This window comes from Hermetia illucens, chromosome 6 (genome assembly GCF_905115235.1).
Source record: "Hermetia illucens chromosome 6, iHerIll2.2.curated.20191125, whole genome shotgun sequence".
Lineage (NCBI taxonomy): Eukaryota > Metazoa > Arthropoda > Insecta > Diptera > Stratiomyidae > Hermetia > Hermetia illucens.
The window spans coordinates 28425033-28445540 of record NC_051854.1 but is presented as its reverse complement, the minus strand read 5'-3'; the positions used below and the strand labels follow the sequence as shown (position 1 = coordinate 28445540).

Genomic DNA, 20508 nt, shown 5'->3' with positions numbered 1-20508 from the left:
GAAAGACGATTAACTACTTCACCTGAAGGAGAACTGTTCTCCTGGTCATAAATGTTCGAGAAAAAAAGAACTTGATTATCAAATCGTCAATCTCAATAACTTCAAAGCCTTTTTGGCTAAAAACATGTCTTTATATTATCACAAAAAGATTGTCATTAAATTATCATATATCATTATCGAAATCTGAATTTTTGCAATGGTTATCCAAATAATCTCATTTATACCATTCATAATGTATAGTAAGCCTTTGCCATTTAATAACCCAATTAATTTGTTCAATGACAACATGATTGGCGATATAAGAAGAGCGAGAACTTCGTATCCAACTAAGATGAAGAAAATATAATTTCCTTGTGTGTATATTACACACATATTATACATTAAAGCAAGCTAAGGAGCGAACTGACCTATCCCGAATTAAATAGTGGCAATTTGGCGAGAAAAGAGATAAAATAATCCCTCTTACGCGACTGCAGAAAAACCGTGGAATCAAACGAAAAATAACTCACACAGTGACCTATGCGACCCACGAAGACTATGACCCCGAAGGTTGTATAGGCCACTCAGCTACTTAGAATCGCCATATCCGATTGAAGGACCGTGAGGAAAAAATGCGCCTATCTTAGATTTGGAAAATTTATAAGAATAACAACCATGAGGCAACGAAAGAACTTTACGACAAACTGGTCTCTCAGGACGACGAGAGAGATCTGTACAAACTTGGCAAAGCCGATACCAGGGCGTAGAGGATATCTAACTCTTCTGCTGTGCTAATAACAGCAATAGCTGGACGAGCAGCGGTAGTCAAATGGTGAGACTACTTCCAAGCAGATTTGAACGGAAGTTTTTATTTAGAGCAATCCCACCTGTTAGCGACACTGACGTTAAAGAAGAAGAATTAAAGGGATCAAATCGGATATAGCAAGACCTGATGACATTTCAGCTCTTCTTCTTCTAAGAACTTTGTTCCGTTCAGAAGCCGAATCGGCTCGTTTTGATTGGTTCCACCGTTTTGCTCGGTCAAAGGTTTAATTTAGTTGGAGTCGCGAAGCCTTCAGATCATCATTTAGCGCATGAAGCCATCGACCGGTACTTTAGTCGATTACCATCAGATCGTTCAGATAAATCTTGTCAAGCTAGTTCTCATCAGCGCGAATTACATGTCCATACCATTGACCAAGACGCCTTTCTCGCAATTTTTCCACGATCAATGCAACCCCATATCAATCATTTCAGATGTGATCAAGGCGTGTTACACTATTAGTCCAACGCAACATCTTTGTCACCATTTCAGCGAGGCGCCATTAATTGTCTTTTATAGTCGGCCAACACTCAGAATTATATAGAACAAAGAAGCGCCCTCTCGCCATTCCTCTTTGTTTTTGTCAGGTCCTGTAACACATAAGGAATACACTGCTCTGTGTAGATGATGTTTTCCGAGCGTCTCACAACAAAGCTGATCTTCAGCACGATGTTCGACTGAATCTGAATAATAGCTTTTGATGACTAACCCTAATGAAATGACCATTATCATAGTCAATTACAAGCACTTGCTGACAGCTAGACAAGTACATTACCTATGAGCCTGAACATTGAAGTCGAAATAATAATGGAGCCTACCCACCCAGAGCAAGCCCATGATGGAGAAAAGTGGAGAATTCGATCCAGATAAGCCAATCCTGCTCCCGAACAGGAAAAAGGCAAAAATATATGCTCCCAGGGCCGGTTGTATACACAAAATGATCCCAATATAACATTTAAAGAGTCTTTGCGGTAACAGGGAACAAAAAACCACTTACACTGAATTCCCAGCATCGTAACATTATTTGGGTTTCTGAAGAAATCGTGGATCAAGAAAGCTTCATGGATAACCAGGAAGTTGAACGATTAAGAGGCATAGGGTCTCAGTAAGTTCCTAAAGTCAAGCAAATTACTTGGACTTGACGTTACGTTGAATCCTGCAATCTCAAGCAAAGTAATTCACATAATCTACGGAATAATTAATACCAAAGTTGCAGTCAGTCCGGCCTCGAGATTATAATGTTTTTTCGTAACATTATACATGTGTGCTTAAAATAATAAGGGGATCCCGCATGAAGTTTCTATTACATGGCCTTGAAATAACCCAACGGTCTACGCATTATGCCAGAAGGAAGTGTATCCAAACAGCCACTTTTATCCCTTAATACTTCCATAATTATTTCTATGAAGCTAACGAGTATCAGTTTCATAGGTAATCTTCATTTTACGAATCGAACGTCTTCCGAAATTCAAACGCTTCTCTCACCAAGATTCCAGAGCTTGTATTTTACAAACATTCACCAACACCGCAAAGCACATATCACACGGCCACACAGATAGTATAATGCGTACAAGCTCTTACACAGATAGCTACAGGTGTTTTCAGAGAAAAAACCGAAACGCATTCAACGTGTCTTTTTACGAAACAAAATTATGCATAGAAAAGGAAATTAAGAATTTTAATTAAGATAGCGTGGAAAAACTAAAGTCGCCTCAAAAAATCATTTCACATCGGAGAGGTGAAAGGCAAAATGCACGGAGTGACAATGGAGTCAATACTTAATTCTAATTATAGGTAAAATAAATTCTGGTATACCTACCATATAATCATCGTCTTGAAAGTACTTGAGCAGTATTTGCAACAGGCGGTCGTACAGGTAATATTCGAGATCAGGTGATGCATGTTCACGGACTTGTAGTATTATACTTACAATTTGATCCACTAAATGTATTCGTACAGCAGACACTAAAACAAAAACATACAAAAGTCATTTCAGTTTTCATTTTTCATCCATTTAAAATTTTGGAAATAATTCCCGAAAGATTGACATTTCGGCATGAAGCAAAGCGCAAATCTATTTACGAAAAATTGACACACCCTTAATGGTGAAAGATACTAAAAGGGATTTTTAATGGGCGACGACTACGACGGCAACGGCAATAACAACAAAATCCGAAGAGACCGAAGACAGACGACGGGGACCACTACACTTAACCGAGTACTATTTTGCCTGCTCTTACCGGAAAAATTCTGATTTGATTTCCGTATTAATATTGCCAATGTACACAACAATGTATAGAAAAAAAAGATAATTGTTTGAGGATGTCAAAAACCACTAAGCCAGGAGCAAAATCGAATCGGTAGAACTCACAAGCAACTAAGTCAAAAAGAGCAGCAATTCCTATTTAATAAAATCGTGGTTTGAGCTGTTGCACTCCTTGAAGAACTACTTTGTTCGTTCCACAGCATGTTTAATTTTCGATAGATTCAATTCTACTGATCACCCGGTTGTAACCCACTCAGACACCAAACACAATTCAAAAATCTAGTAAAAATTACACTCCAGGTCACAACGTCAGAATTCAATTATGAAACGAATGATTCCACGATCCTTCTAACATTTCCCTCACTCACCTTCCAGTCTGGTCTACTCTAACCGTTCTATTCCACCTTCAAATGAAATATCTCAAAACTAATCAAATCGTTATTACAAAATTATCCGTCCAAAGTTCCGAAATATAAGTCAGTTTTTCGTTCGCTTCGTTCAGAACGCGCCGTGCCGTATCAAAACCGAAAAGGATATGTGTGATATTTTGTGCGGCGCGACCACCGCCCTCAACCACCGTATTATACACTCACTACTATATGAAATATACAACCGAAAGTGCGGCGATACTCAACATTTACTCTACCATCATCATTCCCGAATGTATACATAGCTAAATGGATGTATCTAAAAAGACGAGAAATAAGAAAAAAAAAGGAATTCCAGCGCACAATCCTGGCGTGGTCCTGATAATATGGGAAACTCTTATAAACCTTATACAACCACTCTTATACACACGTTTTCCGAATTTCAATGCTGCATTTTTCTAGCCTTAGATATCGTATGTTCCCGGCAGATGATCATCCTACGTTTACTGACAATATACAATTTCAAATCGCCAATTTATACAAATAAAAAAGCTCAAAAAGCAGAGAAGGGGGAGGGACTGGAAGTCATTCAACCACCTTCAGATACTCGCTGTACTTAAACTACTCTTTAATTTAGGAGCAAATCAAGTTCGCAGAGGGAAAAGTTTCCAAGTTTTTGGGATATTATGGGAAATGATTGCGCATCAGCCAATGGGATGTATCGAATACTCATTATTCAACTAAAGATGATTTTCATTAAAAAACTCTTATGATATACATGAAAACATGGTCCACCGATTCACATTTAGATTTGTGGAAGATAAATTCCAACTAACCCCCATACATACATCATTCCTTCCCTTCATACATAAATAAATATCAAATCCGTGTGACAATTGTATGCGTTGAAAGATTTACAAATAATTTTCTTATATTTGACTGCGACGTCGTTCGTGATGCTTCTTCTACTCTGTATAAGAGAGGGAAAGAAGCACCGCTAGAACAAGACGATGTGTAACTGAGGTGGCAAACATTCGTTAGATGACGTTGTATCCTTTGGCATTACATTACACTAACTGTAGATATTACACACATGCAATGTGGAAAAGGGCGTGCGTCATCAACCATCTCCGCAACCCCTCTCGTGCGTCTTCTTCACAATTTTTTCGCCCACTCTTCCACCCCCCTAACAATAGTACCCGTCACTCTGTAATCAACCCCATAATCATCCTCATGAGCCCTCCTCTCTTCTTCCAAGACATCTCATAAGCATTCCGAAGTATGGTGTCAAGGTGCAACTGGAGACGTAATGGTCCGTTACCATTACATCGTAGCCCTACAGGTTGATCTTCCCGAACTCATATGCCTCTTCCTCTCCTAAAACTGGCAATGCTATAGAATGCCTTCAACAGTAATTTCCTCCGACTGTATTGTATCTCCTTCTGCCGTCATGCAGACAGAAAGCTATATTTTACATTCGTATATATCCATTATAGGTAAAAATCCCATTTAACCGTTTTGTTCTCGATGAAATTCTATGATATTCATTACGTGCCAAGACCGGTATAAGAAAAATGCGCTCGCGCGCTCACCGATATCGTAGCCGCTCTCTCATCTCTCCAGTAGAGAATGCTCAGTAAAGATAGTCGAAAATAAATCGTCAATAAGCATCCAAACACACAACTCCAAATACTGGGGTGAATTCTGTTGGATTTCATTTATCTCTGCATCCCTTCAGCATCTCTTCCTCTCTCCTTTTTCTCAGTGAATCTTTCCCCCATGAGTGCACACAAACAGAAAACATCACGTTACTAGTTCGTCTGCGCTGAAATGGCATACCGCACCTACAACCTAAAGTGTGGGACCTAACTGTCAAAGTCTATGAGATGATGAACAGGAACTGATGCTTTTAGAAGACATATATGAAGGTGAATCTTCTCATCAATTTTCGACTATACTACGCTCCATTATGTAATTATGATAAGACAGGAAAATGCATCATGGAGTTACGACACAAAAAGTATTGCCGTGAATATTTTAAATGTGTCAAAAAAGCTTCACACCATTAAAATCTTCTTATGCAACTTGTCGTTTGCAGCCACACTTGGACTTTGATGTGGATGATGGTAAACGGTATAACCTTCTGACTTCCAAATCGCATAAGCTACCATTGATTCAGGAAACAAACAAAAAGGAAAATACGAGCAAAGTTAAAAAAAAGCAAATGACAAAACAACAATAAATAGGTCGAAAAGTGTCCTTGAAAGTCCTTTAACCAAATTTCCATGTATTCATCGATATAGCCATGCCTTGACACGAGTTTAGTAGCCATAAAGGAAGTATGCATATTCAACCACACCCAAATAACGGGCAACTGCACCTTAAATATCAGTTTAAATTTAAGGATTTTGGAATTTGAAAATGGTAATAAGTATTTGACACGAAAATAGTTAAACTGATTCGTAAATAATTTGAATGTGAATTGTAAAAGGACCCATCTTCCTTAATTCATCTTGTGTACACAACAACCACTTGTTGCCTGTATTCATGGAATGATACTCTCTTAGGGATTAAAATTAAACATCCATCCCGTGCTATTATTGCAAAGGGAAGATGTGAGTTGCATTGATTAGTTTCTAGAAAAATATCCCTGTAAATATCTTAAGATATTCGATCTGGATTAGTGAGCAAAGTGAACAGAAAATCACATTTATGGACTGAACACTACGTTTAATATTTGTTGATTCTAAATTTAAATTTCACAACAATAATAATTTGGCCTTTATAATCCAATCGGATCTGGACCTTGAACCCTGTTAGGACAATCTATTCAAGACCATAACTGTACACTACAGGACTACGGTACACTGTAGGAGATAATGTGATCAGCATTGCACGCTCGCCCGTGATTAAAACTCTGATTTGACCCCATTGACAGCTGATTCGACTGGTATCCGACATATGTAAATATTTCGCGTTTTTGTATCCTCTCCTAGAAAAATGATTCAACAAACTGGCTAAGGACCTAAAGCCCAAGAATCTTTACAAGTAAGAACATGCCAATTGGTGGACAGCTTTTTATAAAGCAGATATACACTGTAAAGGCCAGCAGTTCTTAAACTACAAACCGAAAAGCAAATGAAAAATGGTCGGACTGCGTACATGGTACATGGAGAAGAAAAAGAGATAACAAGAAATAGAGACAAGAAGACCATGACATAAACAATGATCCAAGCCAAGTCATGATGAGGTCTTGTGGAGGTTATACCCAGCAAACTAAGAATGACCTAAGAAAGATACATATCACCAAATTCATAGGTTCGGTGTCATCCAATTCTTTTTCTTAAAACTAGATGTGTTCAGCTTTACAAAGGAAATATATGCAGCAATAGCAAACCTACTTCTAGATTTCACCCCCAACCTAAAGTATATAAATGAAAGCCGTTTTAAATCTAGCAACGTTCTTGTTATCAACCTGTCACCAAAAAGCAATTGGGCGTCCAAACACAGCTATCAAATGGTGGCGACTCGAAATTCAACTGCAACATATAAGTCGGCAACATAAAAGTTGCCGAGTTTGATGCCGACTTCAATAGGTACCTGAATGTGGAGCAACCAATCTAACCAATTAAATTATGACTTGGAATCTAGCTGATAAAAGTTATCAGAAAATCATTTTCTTATAAATACAAAATTATTGTTGATCTGTTAAGGTTTGGTATAACACAAAACCTAACTAGAATCATGTGTGAGTGTGAAACAGATATCATTCTCAGAACCCAACCAAATGAAAAATCACAATGGTGTACCTATACAAAATCTAGGCTTCAAAATACATCCAATTCCGATACCAACTCAAATAAAGTTAATAATAGAATATTACCATATTTTAGCAATTTACCCGAACACCCCGCTTAAGTTCAACCTAGTAATGTAATATACACAATTTTGGAAAGTATAAAAAAAATGCGACTATTATTAACGAAGTTATAGATGATCAATGTTTTGTATTTCATGTAAATTTATCGCAATCTAAGACACGTATGATGTCATGATCCTACAAAGTAACCTCATAAACAGCGGATTTGGGTATATCAAGGAATATTTTGAATTTTTAGCTATGTGCGAATGGAAAAACGTCCATAGAAAATTTCTTAAGCAAGATCAACACAAAACCTTTATAACCGAAGCGTCCAGCTTCCGGTATTCTGGCTTGTTTTAATTTTATTATATGACCATCATAAGAAAAACGATTTGTGAAAAGCAATAGTGAATTTCTCCATGGAGAGACTCCAACTATGAAAGCTATCCCTAGTTTGGTTCCTTCCATTTGGAACCACAAACAGATCTCGCAAGAATTTTCGATATGTCCTATCGACAAAAAAGGTGACAAGTTGGCATGTGACAATTACAAAGGCATCTCGCTCACTTTGTATGTCCTATAAAATGTTCACAAAAATTCTAGAAAGGAGAATTAGACTGTTAGGCCGATAAGACAATTGGTGGATACAAAGAAACAGGTAGGTAATAACAATAATAATCGTTGGTGCAACAATCCATATTGGATCAGGGGCTTGAAGTTTGTTAAAGCACTTCATTCAAGACGGTAAACACAGACGGTACATTACAGTATACTGTAGGAGGCAATGTTGTCAGCATTGGGCTCGCCCGAGATTACTAACCTGATTTGACTCAGGTACTCATTCACAGCTGAGTCGACTGGTATCCGACGTCAAATCACGATACAAATCCCACTGTCGCCTGCGAGATTTGAACCGCGACCTTGCGCACGACAGCCTTGTGCTATAACCACTCAGCTATCCGGACAGGTAGGTAGGTGATAAATGAGGAATTCAACAAATATTTGTGGACTTAAACAGGCATCTGACAGTATTGACCTTAATGTACTGTGATTTGGGGATTCCAGCAAAACTGGTAAGCCTTACCAGAATGACAATGTTAGACACAACATAACCTCACAGATGCCTTTAAGATAAACGTGGGGTTAAACCAAAGAGATGGACTACATCTACTGTTCAATGTCGCTCTGTCCAAATAGTGACCTATGCGGTCGATATAATCTCGCATATCAACGAAGGACGAAACTAAATAGCCAAGGAAGTTGATCTACGAATTAACGAAAATTATGACGCAAACGAGAAAAATTATGCCCACTAGACAAAATATCATATAACGATTGACAAGCACAGCTTGGAAAATGTAAACAAATTTTTATACTTAGGTGTATAGCTGAAGAATATTAGAAATGAACTGAATAAATAAAATGCCGGATTAAGCTCGTAAACAGAGCCTTCTAATCGGTCTTGCCGATTTTAGAACCCAGCTGCATACACAGGAAAGCAAATCTCCGAGCATACAAAACGAAAATAAGACCTGTGCTATGCTACGGATGTGATACATGCCTAACAAAAACTTCCGAAAAAGTTATCAATACTTTCAAGAGGAAAACAAAACTTCAGAAGTTGCAACGTGCTTGCCACGTTCAACGTGTGGACGACACTCGGATACCTAAAAGGGCACTCAAAGGAAGATCAGAAGAATAAAGACTGATAGTAAACCCTCGAACGCGCAGAAAGGCCAGATTCTCTGGACGAAGATAGCGCATCACTGCTTGGATTTCGAAATTGGAGGGCGCCATCGATGGATCGAGATGGATGGAGGAAGAACATCCTGAGTTTCACTAGAGGACTGTTTCGAACTTCAAACGAAGCTACTACGATGAAATGTACATATTTCCTGACATTTCCCGAGTGTAAGTGTATCACAATTGAATTAGAAAGTTTGGTGCAAATACTACTGTTCTGAACAACTTTATAATAAGGTCCTGCACTGAATTGGGATTGAATTACAATTTCAATTATTTCGCAATACAATAGACTGTCAATTTAAAAACTGAAAATTGAGGAAATTGGCAAAATGAATAACGTTAGCTTCTTTATCTCTAAGAGGAGAAGAACTTTTCGAATAAATGCGATTGGATGAGGTTAACTACGCCCATCAGAGGGCAACGACTGAAAAGCAGAACTGCGAACTGTACCCATCCACCAACCTTTGTATTTCTTACGAAACTCTCCAACATGTTTATCTCTAATAATTATAATGTTTTCGTATCTATTCAAACATTCCAGTATCTTCTCGATTAATTTCAAAGAAACAGAACTTGTATTTCCAAAATAGAAAACGATCATTTTCCTAAATCCGATTACAACTCTACAACTTTCAATATAAAGACGCACAATCTAGTTCATGCTATCTACCCACGAATAAAACACTCAACAGGTTTTCACGCGAAAATAGAAATGTGTACATATATGAGATGCAAATTACATATCTCATTCATCTAAAAGGAGCCAAAAATTAAAATTAACCAGTATTTCTTCCCACGAATCCATCGCATCATAATTTGAATATTTTTCCAGACATAATATACCCACAAGATGACGCCGTCACGCCAACGACAAATAATCTTATTTTGCATACAAAAAACAATAATATTCTAAATGTGTATGGTCAAAATAATATTTGTATGTTATCGATTGCTTTCTGCCCAATCGAAACGAAGAAAAACAATTATTATCTCCAGTTTGATGTTTCCATGATTCAATGTTGCATACACCCGACTTTACTCCACATTGGTGGCCGTCAAAATATCTGTTATGTTATTCAACATGATTTTCGAGATTCTATTTCTAGAATTTCTAAATATAATAATGTTCAGAGAGGTCTGTAAATATTCGTACGGATTTTGAGAGGACACCACACCAAATGTAGGAAATGCAAATTCCTGACGCCATGGAAAGCGCCCCAATTGTAGATAAGTCAATCTTTTTTCCAACTATCCCAGGAATTCTTTCACATCTTTTGTCGGGCAAATATAAAAATTTAACAACAACGACATTCCTGTATCAAAGTGCAACGACACGATATTAGTCGGAGTGTCAAGTTACTGGAAGACGACACTTGAATTATGAAAGGAACAGCCAACAAGATTTTTGCGCTTCTTGTTCAAATCATTTAATGAAATTAATTCGCAGAGTACTACGGGACGCTAGGTTATCTTCAGAATGAGCTTATATGAGAAACGTATATAATTAGCGACACGCTTTCAACTTGCATTACACGCGAAATATACATGAAATTTTCGCTAAAACGTATTCATGATAAGGCGAATGATTGCAATTGTTTACGATGCAATTTATTTTGATTTCGTTGTCGGTCATTTATAGACTCAGACGCCACTCACTTCTCCACTTCATTTCTAAAAAAATGAATGGGAATTATTAATGGAATCAAAAAATATTATTGAATATGTAGCAATAAAGAAATAAAAATTCAATTGCATCAAGATTTGTGTGAAATCGAGCACTTCAATGAAACTCGATTGTTGACAGTGTTTCTGGTAGAATTATATTACAAATATGATAATGAAGGTTAAAGGGTAGTATTTGTCTCAGGATGAATGGTTTACACAGTCGGCTCCATATTAAACAGTAAAATTGTGTAGTGTGGCTAAACTGCCCTGAATGTCCAAGTCGTTGAAAAACGACCAGATCCCGCTCAAGATATCTATGGCTAAACATACTAAACAACCGCTTCATTCCAACCAAGCTTACGGTTAAGAAAAAGGACAGGGCAGACCTTGCTGCTGAATGGAACAGAGGCCAAAGATTTCGAGACGAAAACAAACCCAATGAACAAACGAAAATCTTAGACTAGAATGGAGTGAAAAAATGTGTGGCTGAACGTGAGGAAAAAGCGCTTCTTCTCAAGAAATCTTTACAAGTGCAACGTCAGTGAACTGAGCAACGTCAGTGAACACGCATTTCAGACGCTTCAATATATATGGGAAAACTATTGGCAAGGTGGGGGTGTCAGTTTGCGGCGGGGTCCGCCTGAATTCATATTGCTGAAGCACTTTTGAATAGTGGTTTAGGTACAATTTGATCAATTGTAAATCGCGCAAGGTGTAACCCTATTATTATTATTCTCCTTAAAGAACTATTGTGCCCCTTTTACTGGTTATAGTGTACCTATTGATCATAGTATCTCAAGCAGGCCTATAACCGTCAGGGACTTTTGTATGTTCCCTACTTCCAGATCTTTCAGCTTTGCATCTGGTATTAAGTGTTCTCCCAGATGTATCGACCTACTTTGCACAAGTGCCGGACACTGTCCCAGGCCATGTATAGAGGTTTCGTCATACTCCTCACAAAACCTGCAGGCAGTGTCCGTAATCCCTAGCTTCCCTAGTGATGGTTCAGCCGACAATAACCAGTGAGAATTCCCACTATGATTCGGAGGTACTTTTTCGTGAGGTTTAAGCAATCCTTTGTGCGCATGGGTTCGTATCCTTCAATAAGCACCCTGCACTGCTCCATCCCTGGTAGGCCCGCCCAGTATAGCTCCCTCAATCGTTCCTCTTCATTTCTTAGAGTCATAGCCATGAAACCGTTTCCGATTCCACAGAAGGGTTCTGGCTGGAGGGGCGTCCCTGCTCCCTTCTTGGTTAGCTCGTCCGTTGCCTCGTTGCCTTCCAACCAAGCATGGCCCTGAACCCAAAGTATCCAGACGTTGGACGAGCCGACTGTATTCAGATTCTCAAGGCATTCCCACACCAGTTTAGAGTTCACCTGGTTGGACCTAGATGCCTTGATCGCTGCTTGGCTATCGGTGAGAATAGCTATGTTCTCTCCCCTGTAGTTCCTTTGCGGATTAAAGGAGGCACACCTGTCTATGGCGTATATTTTCGCCTGGAATATGCTAGTGTACCTGCCCATTGGCTCAAAGTACATTTTCCTTGGATCAATGACACCAGCACCCGCTCCCTTTGCTGTGAGGGATCCGTCAGTGTACCAAGTACCAAGGTTTAAGCCGTATATCGCAGCCACGATCTTCCAGTTTGCCTTGTTACTCCAACGTGTTTCAAACTTCTTATCGAAGTGAAACCTCGTTGCCATGTTGTGCCTTAGTATCAGTATAACATGACAACGAGGTTTCACTTCGATAAGAAGTGTAACCCTAAAAGAGCCCACAAAGGATTTCCGATGAAAGAAATCAGTCCTTAAGGATCCAATTTATCTACCTTGACGTCATTGTAAGCTCAAACATATCCAATATACCTCATATCAACAAAGCTCTAAACCGCAGCGCGTTCAGAGGCGCTGTAGCCAATTCGTTTTTAGATTTTGACTGTTGCGTGCAGCAAAGAGCTAAAACCACGTCTAAGGGCATAAAATTAGCTCCTATGAAGCATCTAAAAATGATATGAACTCTTCGACAAAGTAGCATTAAAACCACCGAATGTCCCAGCAATAGTAAGAATGAATTATAATCTTCTTTTTTAGCCTTTGCTCCGTTCCTTCAGCCACCAGTAACATTTGAACCGCGACCTTCTAGCAACGTAACACTCTAATCATTGAGTCATTGATCCAACGTAATGTATCCAGTACGCGAGGCGGCGTTCATTGCCTTTAGTCGCCAGCCAACACTCAGACCCAAATAAGGCAATAGAGCGAATGACATTGCAATAAAATCTGAATTTGAGACGCTCGTTAAATGTCAGCTGTTGGACGCCCCTTCATCAGTGCCATTTATCGTTAGCTTATTGCATTGATCCGATATACTTAAATCCCCCAGCCCTCGGCAGCTCGCTGTCATGCAAGCAAAAGTAAAGGTCATTATACCTGCAGCCTCCTTTAAATTTGCTTAGGTAAATAGCCCAGTTGTATTTGCTAGGCTCAGGATATAACTGACTAAGTACACCAATTGAGGAAGCCAATCGAATACGAACTGATAAGCCATTTCGTCTTCCCTATTGCCGAGAGGCATGTTAGGTCTCCAAAATAGACGCCCATCGTATAGAGAAGCGTCCGTAGTATTCTAGCAGTGTTCTCATTTTGATTTCGCTGCTCATCTCATCTCTCTCAGCATCAATTTATTGTACCTTCAGGCCAACACTTCCATCGATAGTTGTTTGGTTACCCAATCTTTCAGAGCTTTCACAGCCGCAAATTTGCTGAAGTTTGATTTTGTAAATAGTATCCAAGATCCCTTTCTTGCAAGTACATTCAATACTTTTACCGCCGCGTTATTCACTTCAAAGTTGTTATAAACCCGTTGGAGAGTGCCGTCCATACGTATACAATCTGCAAGGGTTTTATCTGAAGTGGCTTTTACCACGAAGCCCTACCAAAGGTTATTTGGTGCTATGGGAACCAAGATGGCCCTCTGAGAGCATATTTTCCATAAGGATTCTTCGAAGATATGCTCTCGTCCCGGTTATTTTCGGCTGGTGGTTGTGCCTATATCGCGGGCAGAGTTCATTTTGGGCTCAAGTGTAGAGTTGCGCTGTACAACTCACCGGCGTGCACCTTAATTGCGGCAGAGGTGTTAGATAGGCCTCGCATCCACTGTAAATGAATATTGAGGCTGCGCTTAATATAAACCAGTACCGCTGTGCCAGTCATAGCAGGGCACTGATTGTGGTTTCCAAGTCAATCCATGTCCGAAGACGATCGTGGCATTATGCCTACTCACGTTAAGCCACCTGGACGTAACTTCAGCGATGTTTCGTTTTCATTTATTAGCGTTTTAAGATTTTACCGATACTGTCATGCTGCCATGAGGTGATGCAACAGATTTTAAGGATAACTGACTCAGAAAGAGAATATGGATCTCACGTAAATTCTCTTTTAGCCATAGGTTTATCGCATACACTTTTGCCCCGAATATAATGGGAGTGTTGTTTAATTAATGCTGATAGAACTTTGGCAATACGAAAGTATCGTCTATTTTCAGAGTTGGGTTTGGGATTTCTTAAATAATCTTACTGTGCCCGCACGCTAAAAGTATTATCAGCTGCAAGCCTCGTTTTTCCCTTATTACAACATCCAAGGATGTCAGTTGCAAAAGCACCTCCATGGCAAAGTGACATGAAAACAATGTAATTCTGAAGGAAATGTAATGGTAGGACGACTAGGCAAACATTTTGTCCAAAATAAAAGAAAAATCTGAATATCGATAATTTAGGCGTGGAGCCGGAAGGAATAATGAAATAATTTAAGAATTCTCTGGGAGCCACTAAAGAAATGTTGAGGTAGTAATACTTCCAATTCACTAACTGGGAATCAGATCTATAGGCAAGACGTGAAATCAATCGTCACTCTAGAAAAGCATAAGATTGCATTTGCTAGTGACAATATCTGAGTGAGAACCTTTTATCCAGCCAATATTCCAACTAAAGTCTCCTAGATTCGATTCAAAAGAGATATTACACACTACCTGACTAATTACCATCAATTTGCGAACAGAAAGGAAGTGGCCTTAATGAATACTAAAACCGAAGTGCCTGCACCTTTCACAATTTATGATCAAAAGTCAAATGGCATTTATTTTACACCAGAACAAAAAGCAAAGCAAAATGTAACCAATTTCATAGGACAAAAGACCGAAACTTCCATAAAAGCCGGATGCACAGCATAGACATATAAAACTATCTCATCAATGTACTTCAACCGGACGTTTTCACTAGAGAAAAACTACCTTTGATTTAGTGCAGAATAAACTTTTACTTCTAAAACATCCTCCCTCTAAATGGAATTTGATGCAAAATTGATGCACAATTTTGCTTTGAGTGCATATATGCAGAAAAAGGCTTCATCGACTGCAACTTCCATACAAGGATGTGAACGTAATTGGTCAAAGCGAAGCTTTCAACGAATATGATTCAGTCCATCCAATAACCCACCAATGGGCGAGTTGTTATTGTGACTAATCAGTCTTAGCCCCTATTTCGAACTAATCATGAATCAATTGTGATTAATCACAAATTTAGGGACAAGCTTGAAAATGACTTAGTGAGCTAAATATAAAACCAGATTGGTCTCTTGTATACATATCAAGTAAATCTGGTAGAAACCCAACAGTTCTACTTATCAAATGTACGAGAAACCACATTCTTGGCTGCTTCACAGTTTGGACACATATTTTTACCCCATTATTCATAGTAAAACACTATTTCCGATTGCGGAAATACTCGCGATTCCGTTCAATAGCTCAACATACAGCTGTATAACTAAGTATATCCACTAAAATAGTTCATATATTTCAGGGGCATATGAGTCAGTATACAATTAACGTGCAAACTGGCTATTAAAAGGAAACTCTAAGATGATTTTCTAAGAAACCCCATGAATGGGTGAACCAGCAACTGAATGAATGACTTCAACTGTTTTTTCCATTCGACGCTTATGTGTTGGATACAAGGTTGTAGAGAGATGAAATTTTAAACGAGTTAAATGTCAATGCTTTTATCTTCCACTCAGTGTTAAAACCACAGTAGGAAGAGCATATTCTGAACAGCTAGAGAAAATGCAATTCAAACAATGAACCAAGTTGAGGGGATTGTGGTGCAATCAAAAGGTTCTTACTCTTCGAAGCTATCAAAATTTCCGACAATCAAACTCGGAAATGCATAATCAAAACACTTGAATACCAAGCTTTTCACCCGTACAAGACTGCATTAAGTACAAATGTAAACTACCGGTAGAGGAACTTATATTGTTGTTCCACTTCCAGAAATATTTACTGACCGAAATGCATACATGAATGAATTGTGTGTGACGACTACTCCGATGTTTTGCTATCTGCTGGCTTCCAAGAAGCTGATCTTATTTTTTCCGGTGGCCCTGGCCCTTCAACTTCACTGAAGTCGAAAATATGTTTTGTAGGTATGCAAATGTCCCGCACCTCCAGGGACCATTAGACACGTAAATACATTGTTAGGTCATATCTCTTGTTGTACTTGAGGATTTCACTTTTTCTTGGATCTGGAGTCATTGATTTTAGGCCAAGGCGGCATATAAATATACAAAACCGAAATGTTTGCTGTGATCAAACCTCTTCCTCATGCGCAACTATTGTCCGCCTGAAACAATTCATAGTGGCCTAGGCTATATTATTATCACCACGCTTCAAAGCGCTTTCATTCATGATTTCTCCGCATCAGCATCGCCATCTTTGCAACATTTATTATTGTGCTGTGCCTCAATTTTTCATCGTAGTTGTTTGTCGCTTTCGAAAAATGAATAGCGAAAGATGTGGAACAGACCGGTAATAAAAAAATGTAGGTTGCCACAGACGGACTTGACAGCCGCAACATCAACAGAGAGGCATGTGCATAAAATCTATAAAAATATACTTTTTAGCCTACTTATCAAATTGTCGCTTGCTAATTCTTATTTCATTTTGTTTCTTTTTCCAGAAAGCACATCGTCGCCACAATGCTAACACACGGCAGCGGCAAAATTAGCGAAGGCCTTTCATCAATAATAACCTCGTCAACGAGCGCGCGACTTTATCTCTTGCCCAAACAGCGTCACCAGTTAGCGTAAGCATCAGCCTTTATCTTGACCCCGACAGCTATTATATAGCTTAGGCTAAATCTAAAGCTAGGAGGCAATAGAAACGACAAGAACAACAACATCAGAAACATGAACGAGAGTACAAATAACAACAACCAGTTATTGAATGGATCGCATAACTTCGAGTCTGGTTCATTGAGCATTTTAGATGTCAGTTAATATATTTGTACATTCACATTCAAGTCATGAATTCGAATGGGGCAAAGTGATGTCAATGATCATTTTTATTACACTGATATCTAAAAATAACTCGACGATTTATGAAAATCTTTATGGAAATCAAAAACATATTTTTGCTGATCTTGCTAGCGAGCCATGAAGAGGGTCATTGAGAAAGATTTTGAGGAAGTGCCTTAATCAAACCGTAGTTGAGAAAGCTCCCTGGCTTGGAGAGATAGATTAAGATCTCAAAGAAACAACCAAGATCTGGGAACAACGCATCAAAGCCAGCTTCCGGGAATGCCAGAAGGAATCGGGAAACCGCTTCGATAGCATCTGCTAAAATTGTCCAACTACTTTTGCAAGGCATTATTTATGATAATCCCGGGTTACCAGTGTCTTTCGAGAATTCAACCTAAACTTTCCAAATCTGGATACAAACATTCCGTTCGCATTACCCATCGACCAAAGGCATTTACGATCGACCCGACAAAAAACAAAACATCGAAGTATGATCGGAACGTCGAATGCTAGGGCGGTCAAACAGCAGTGATGGATGGTACACAGTCATCTTTAGTCCCCTTCACCTCTTATTTTACCACGAACCCAGGTCCGGCCACGATTTCTATATGTAAAAATATTCAATGCTACAAAGCCATACAGTTTCACTAATATGCATTCAATCTACCTTGCACACTTTTTATCTAGCAGCTAATCTCTGTCCACACATTTGGAGAAGGTGGAACAGCCACATTGAAAATATTTTTCATTCATAAAAATTTCCTCTCAAAGTTCGCTGGACGATTAGCGGATTGTCGATAATTTCGATATGTGAATAAAAGGAAAGTTCGTTGCACTAAGCAGTAGCGCATAAAAGCAGCTTACTAAGAGGTTTATTAAGAAAATATTCGAGCTCATGAATTCTGACCGGTGCAATATGTCGAGCAATGGAAAATTTGTGCGTTTTCAAAGAGCGAATTGGGAGCCATAGGCTGAATCCCCTCAATTAGTAATAAGCGCAGCACCACATCACATTATTATGGAAGTGCTACTGCCAATTCAATTGATTCAACCTCTTGTTTCATAGATTATAAGTTCCTGAAAATCCTATTCTTTTCCAATTCTATACTACATATAATTGATGTTGTGGAAATATATCACGAAATTAGAGTTCCGGAAATGAGACTCTACATCCATCTGAATATCAAAATGATATAAAAGCTCTCTTAAAAACGATACGGACAAAAAACGTTAGGAATCAGCTCCTGTGCCCCTTTTAATAGCGACAACGAAACTACTCGCCTGAAATCCAAACAAAATTTTATTTAGCAAACTTGATGCCACTGCATTTCTTGTAAATATCATCACACGAGCCAATGTATGATAGGAAAGAATAAACCATAAGATAATTATGTGGACAATGATGACATTGATGATTATCATGACGACTGCATAGTAGTATTTCATTAAAAGTCGCTTCCCTCATTCCCCACTCAAAGTGCATCACTTCGACTCCATTAATAACACTCCCTCTTACTAGTAAGTTGCGTGTATCCTCTAGAAGCGTATAATGGGGTGAATACACTTCCTTTCTACTCTACACGTACAGTCGTTTGCCAACATTCCCAGCCCGTTCGTGAACATTGCACTTCTGCATCGTATACCCGGCATTTGCCCTAATCCGCTCTCTTCTATTTTTCCGCCCGTTTTAAGTTCTCCTTCCACCATTCCACCATAGCAAACATATGAATATGTATTTATATACGATTTCAATATAAAATAAGCTGCCGACTAGTGGCTGTCTGAAGAAAGTATAAGCAGACAGGCGATCCACAGCCTTTTGTCGTCCATTGTCCCAAAAAGTCCCACACGCTATGCACAGGTTTGTGTAGTTGGCAAGCCCAAAGTTTGATATTTTCCTGCTCCCCTAAGTCCAAGAATATGGAGTTTAGTTGTTTCTGTTGCTTCTACAACCTCTCAAATATCTGAATGAAATGCATATTTGCTGTAGCGTCTTTGTGTTGGTGATGAGTAGTATAGAATCGAGTACACTAGGAAATATTATGCGCATTTGTAAACGATGCAATACACATCTTGCCATCAGTAGTACCGTATGCAATAGAGTACAACGACACCGCACTAAGTTTTAACCCTTAAACCCCTTAGCCAGAAGAGTTGTGTTTTTTCTCAATATTTATCAATCAATAGATTATGAAAGCCGCTGCAGTATTAACTTTTTAAATTGCATTAGCTCAATATTAGCCCCCCTTTCTCTCCATGATTCATAATCCAGAATCTTCAAGAATATCAATTTAAGTAAACAGAACGAAATGCAAAAGAAGCATCTGAAGATATTTTAGCGGATGGAAGATAGTATAAAGACTGAACCCACTTCCAATCGTGACTTTTCACTACCGTAAACAATTAATAAACTGGAAGAAGCTAGACACAGACTGAAGCTACTCAATTGCCCTCTGGTGTTCTGCACCCAGTAGCCTCTATCGATACAAAATTATGATAGATAAACAAAACTCTTGGTTGTATACTATGTAGATGCAGGCCAGCTAACCTTATCCTACCCTGCTGTTGTTTATAGATTTTTTATCATTTTCCGATTAGTGAAAGTTAAAACTGTTGGCAGTAAGTTTAGAATTAGTAGTTAGATTAGAAGACGGCCTCCTCCCATACATTTTACTCTCCGAGAGCTGAAATAAATCCTGATTTTACCCTACCCTCATATCACTGCAGCTACTTTACCCAGAATATGCATTAACCAATCCAATGTCGCCCGTCCTATCGCCCTCTATAGTTCTGAGTGTTGGCCAACTATAAAAGACAATGAACGGCGTCTTGCGGTAATGGAGACGAAGATGTTACGTTGGACTAGTGGCGTAACACGTTTTAATCACATCCGAAATGAGGATATCCGCGATCATTATGGGATGGCAACCGATCGTGGAAAAATTGCGAGGCTTCTTCGATGGTATGGTCACGCAATTCGTGCTACTAGAATATACTTGCCAAGATTGGTCTGAACATCGAAGTCGATGATAAACGACCAAAAGGCAGGCCGAAACAACGGTGACTTGATACGCTGGATGGGGATTTAAAAGCCTCGAGATTGCACTCGGATCAAGCATTTGATAGAGCCAAATGACGAAACCGATCACGACGAGCCGACCCCGCTTGTAAACGGGACAAAGGCTGAAGAAAAAGAAGATGCATTAACCAAGATCATTCATTTTCATCCCGATTATTTGAATTTGTCGATATTCACTCTTTATCCACTTATATCAACACGAACCATGTCTCCTATAGAATATTATGCAACCATTCACCTTAAAAAGTGCAACACTTCGAACCAACCTACTATTTCCCATATTACTGGATACCTGGTAGCTACGCAATCCTTTTCCTATATGTCAACATTGTTCAAAACCACTGTTTTGATAAGATCCTATCCCTCGGATT

General features: G+C 38.9%; 1 protein-coding gene across 5 annotated transcripts in view; it reads right to left on the bottom strand.

The window, feature by feature from the left end:
• Positions 1–20508, bottom strand: part of LOC119658657 (serine/threonine-protein phosphatase 4 regulatory subunit 1-like) — a 366002-nt gene that overhangs the window by 18011 nt on the left and 327483 nt on the right. For 4 of the 5 annotated variants that reach the window (XM_038066204.1, XM_038066203.1, XM_038066207.1 and 1 more), the window contains one exon: positions 2622–2767. In XM_038066204.1, coding sequence (XP_037922132.1) covers positions 2622–2767 — 146 coding nt within the window. Of the gene's footprint in view, positions 1–2621; positions 2768–3436; positions 3455–20508 lie in introns of those variants that run through there. The other variant, XM_038066209.1, reaches the window with a different exon arrangement.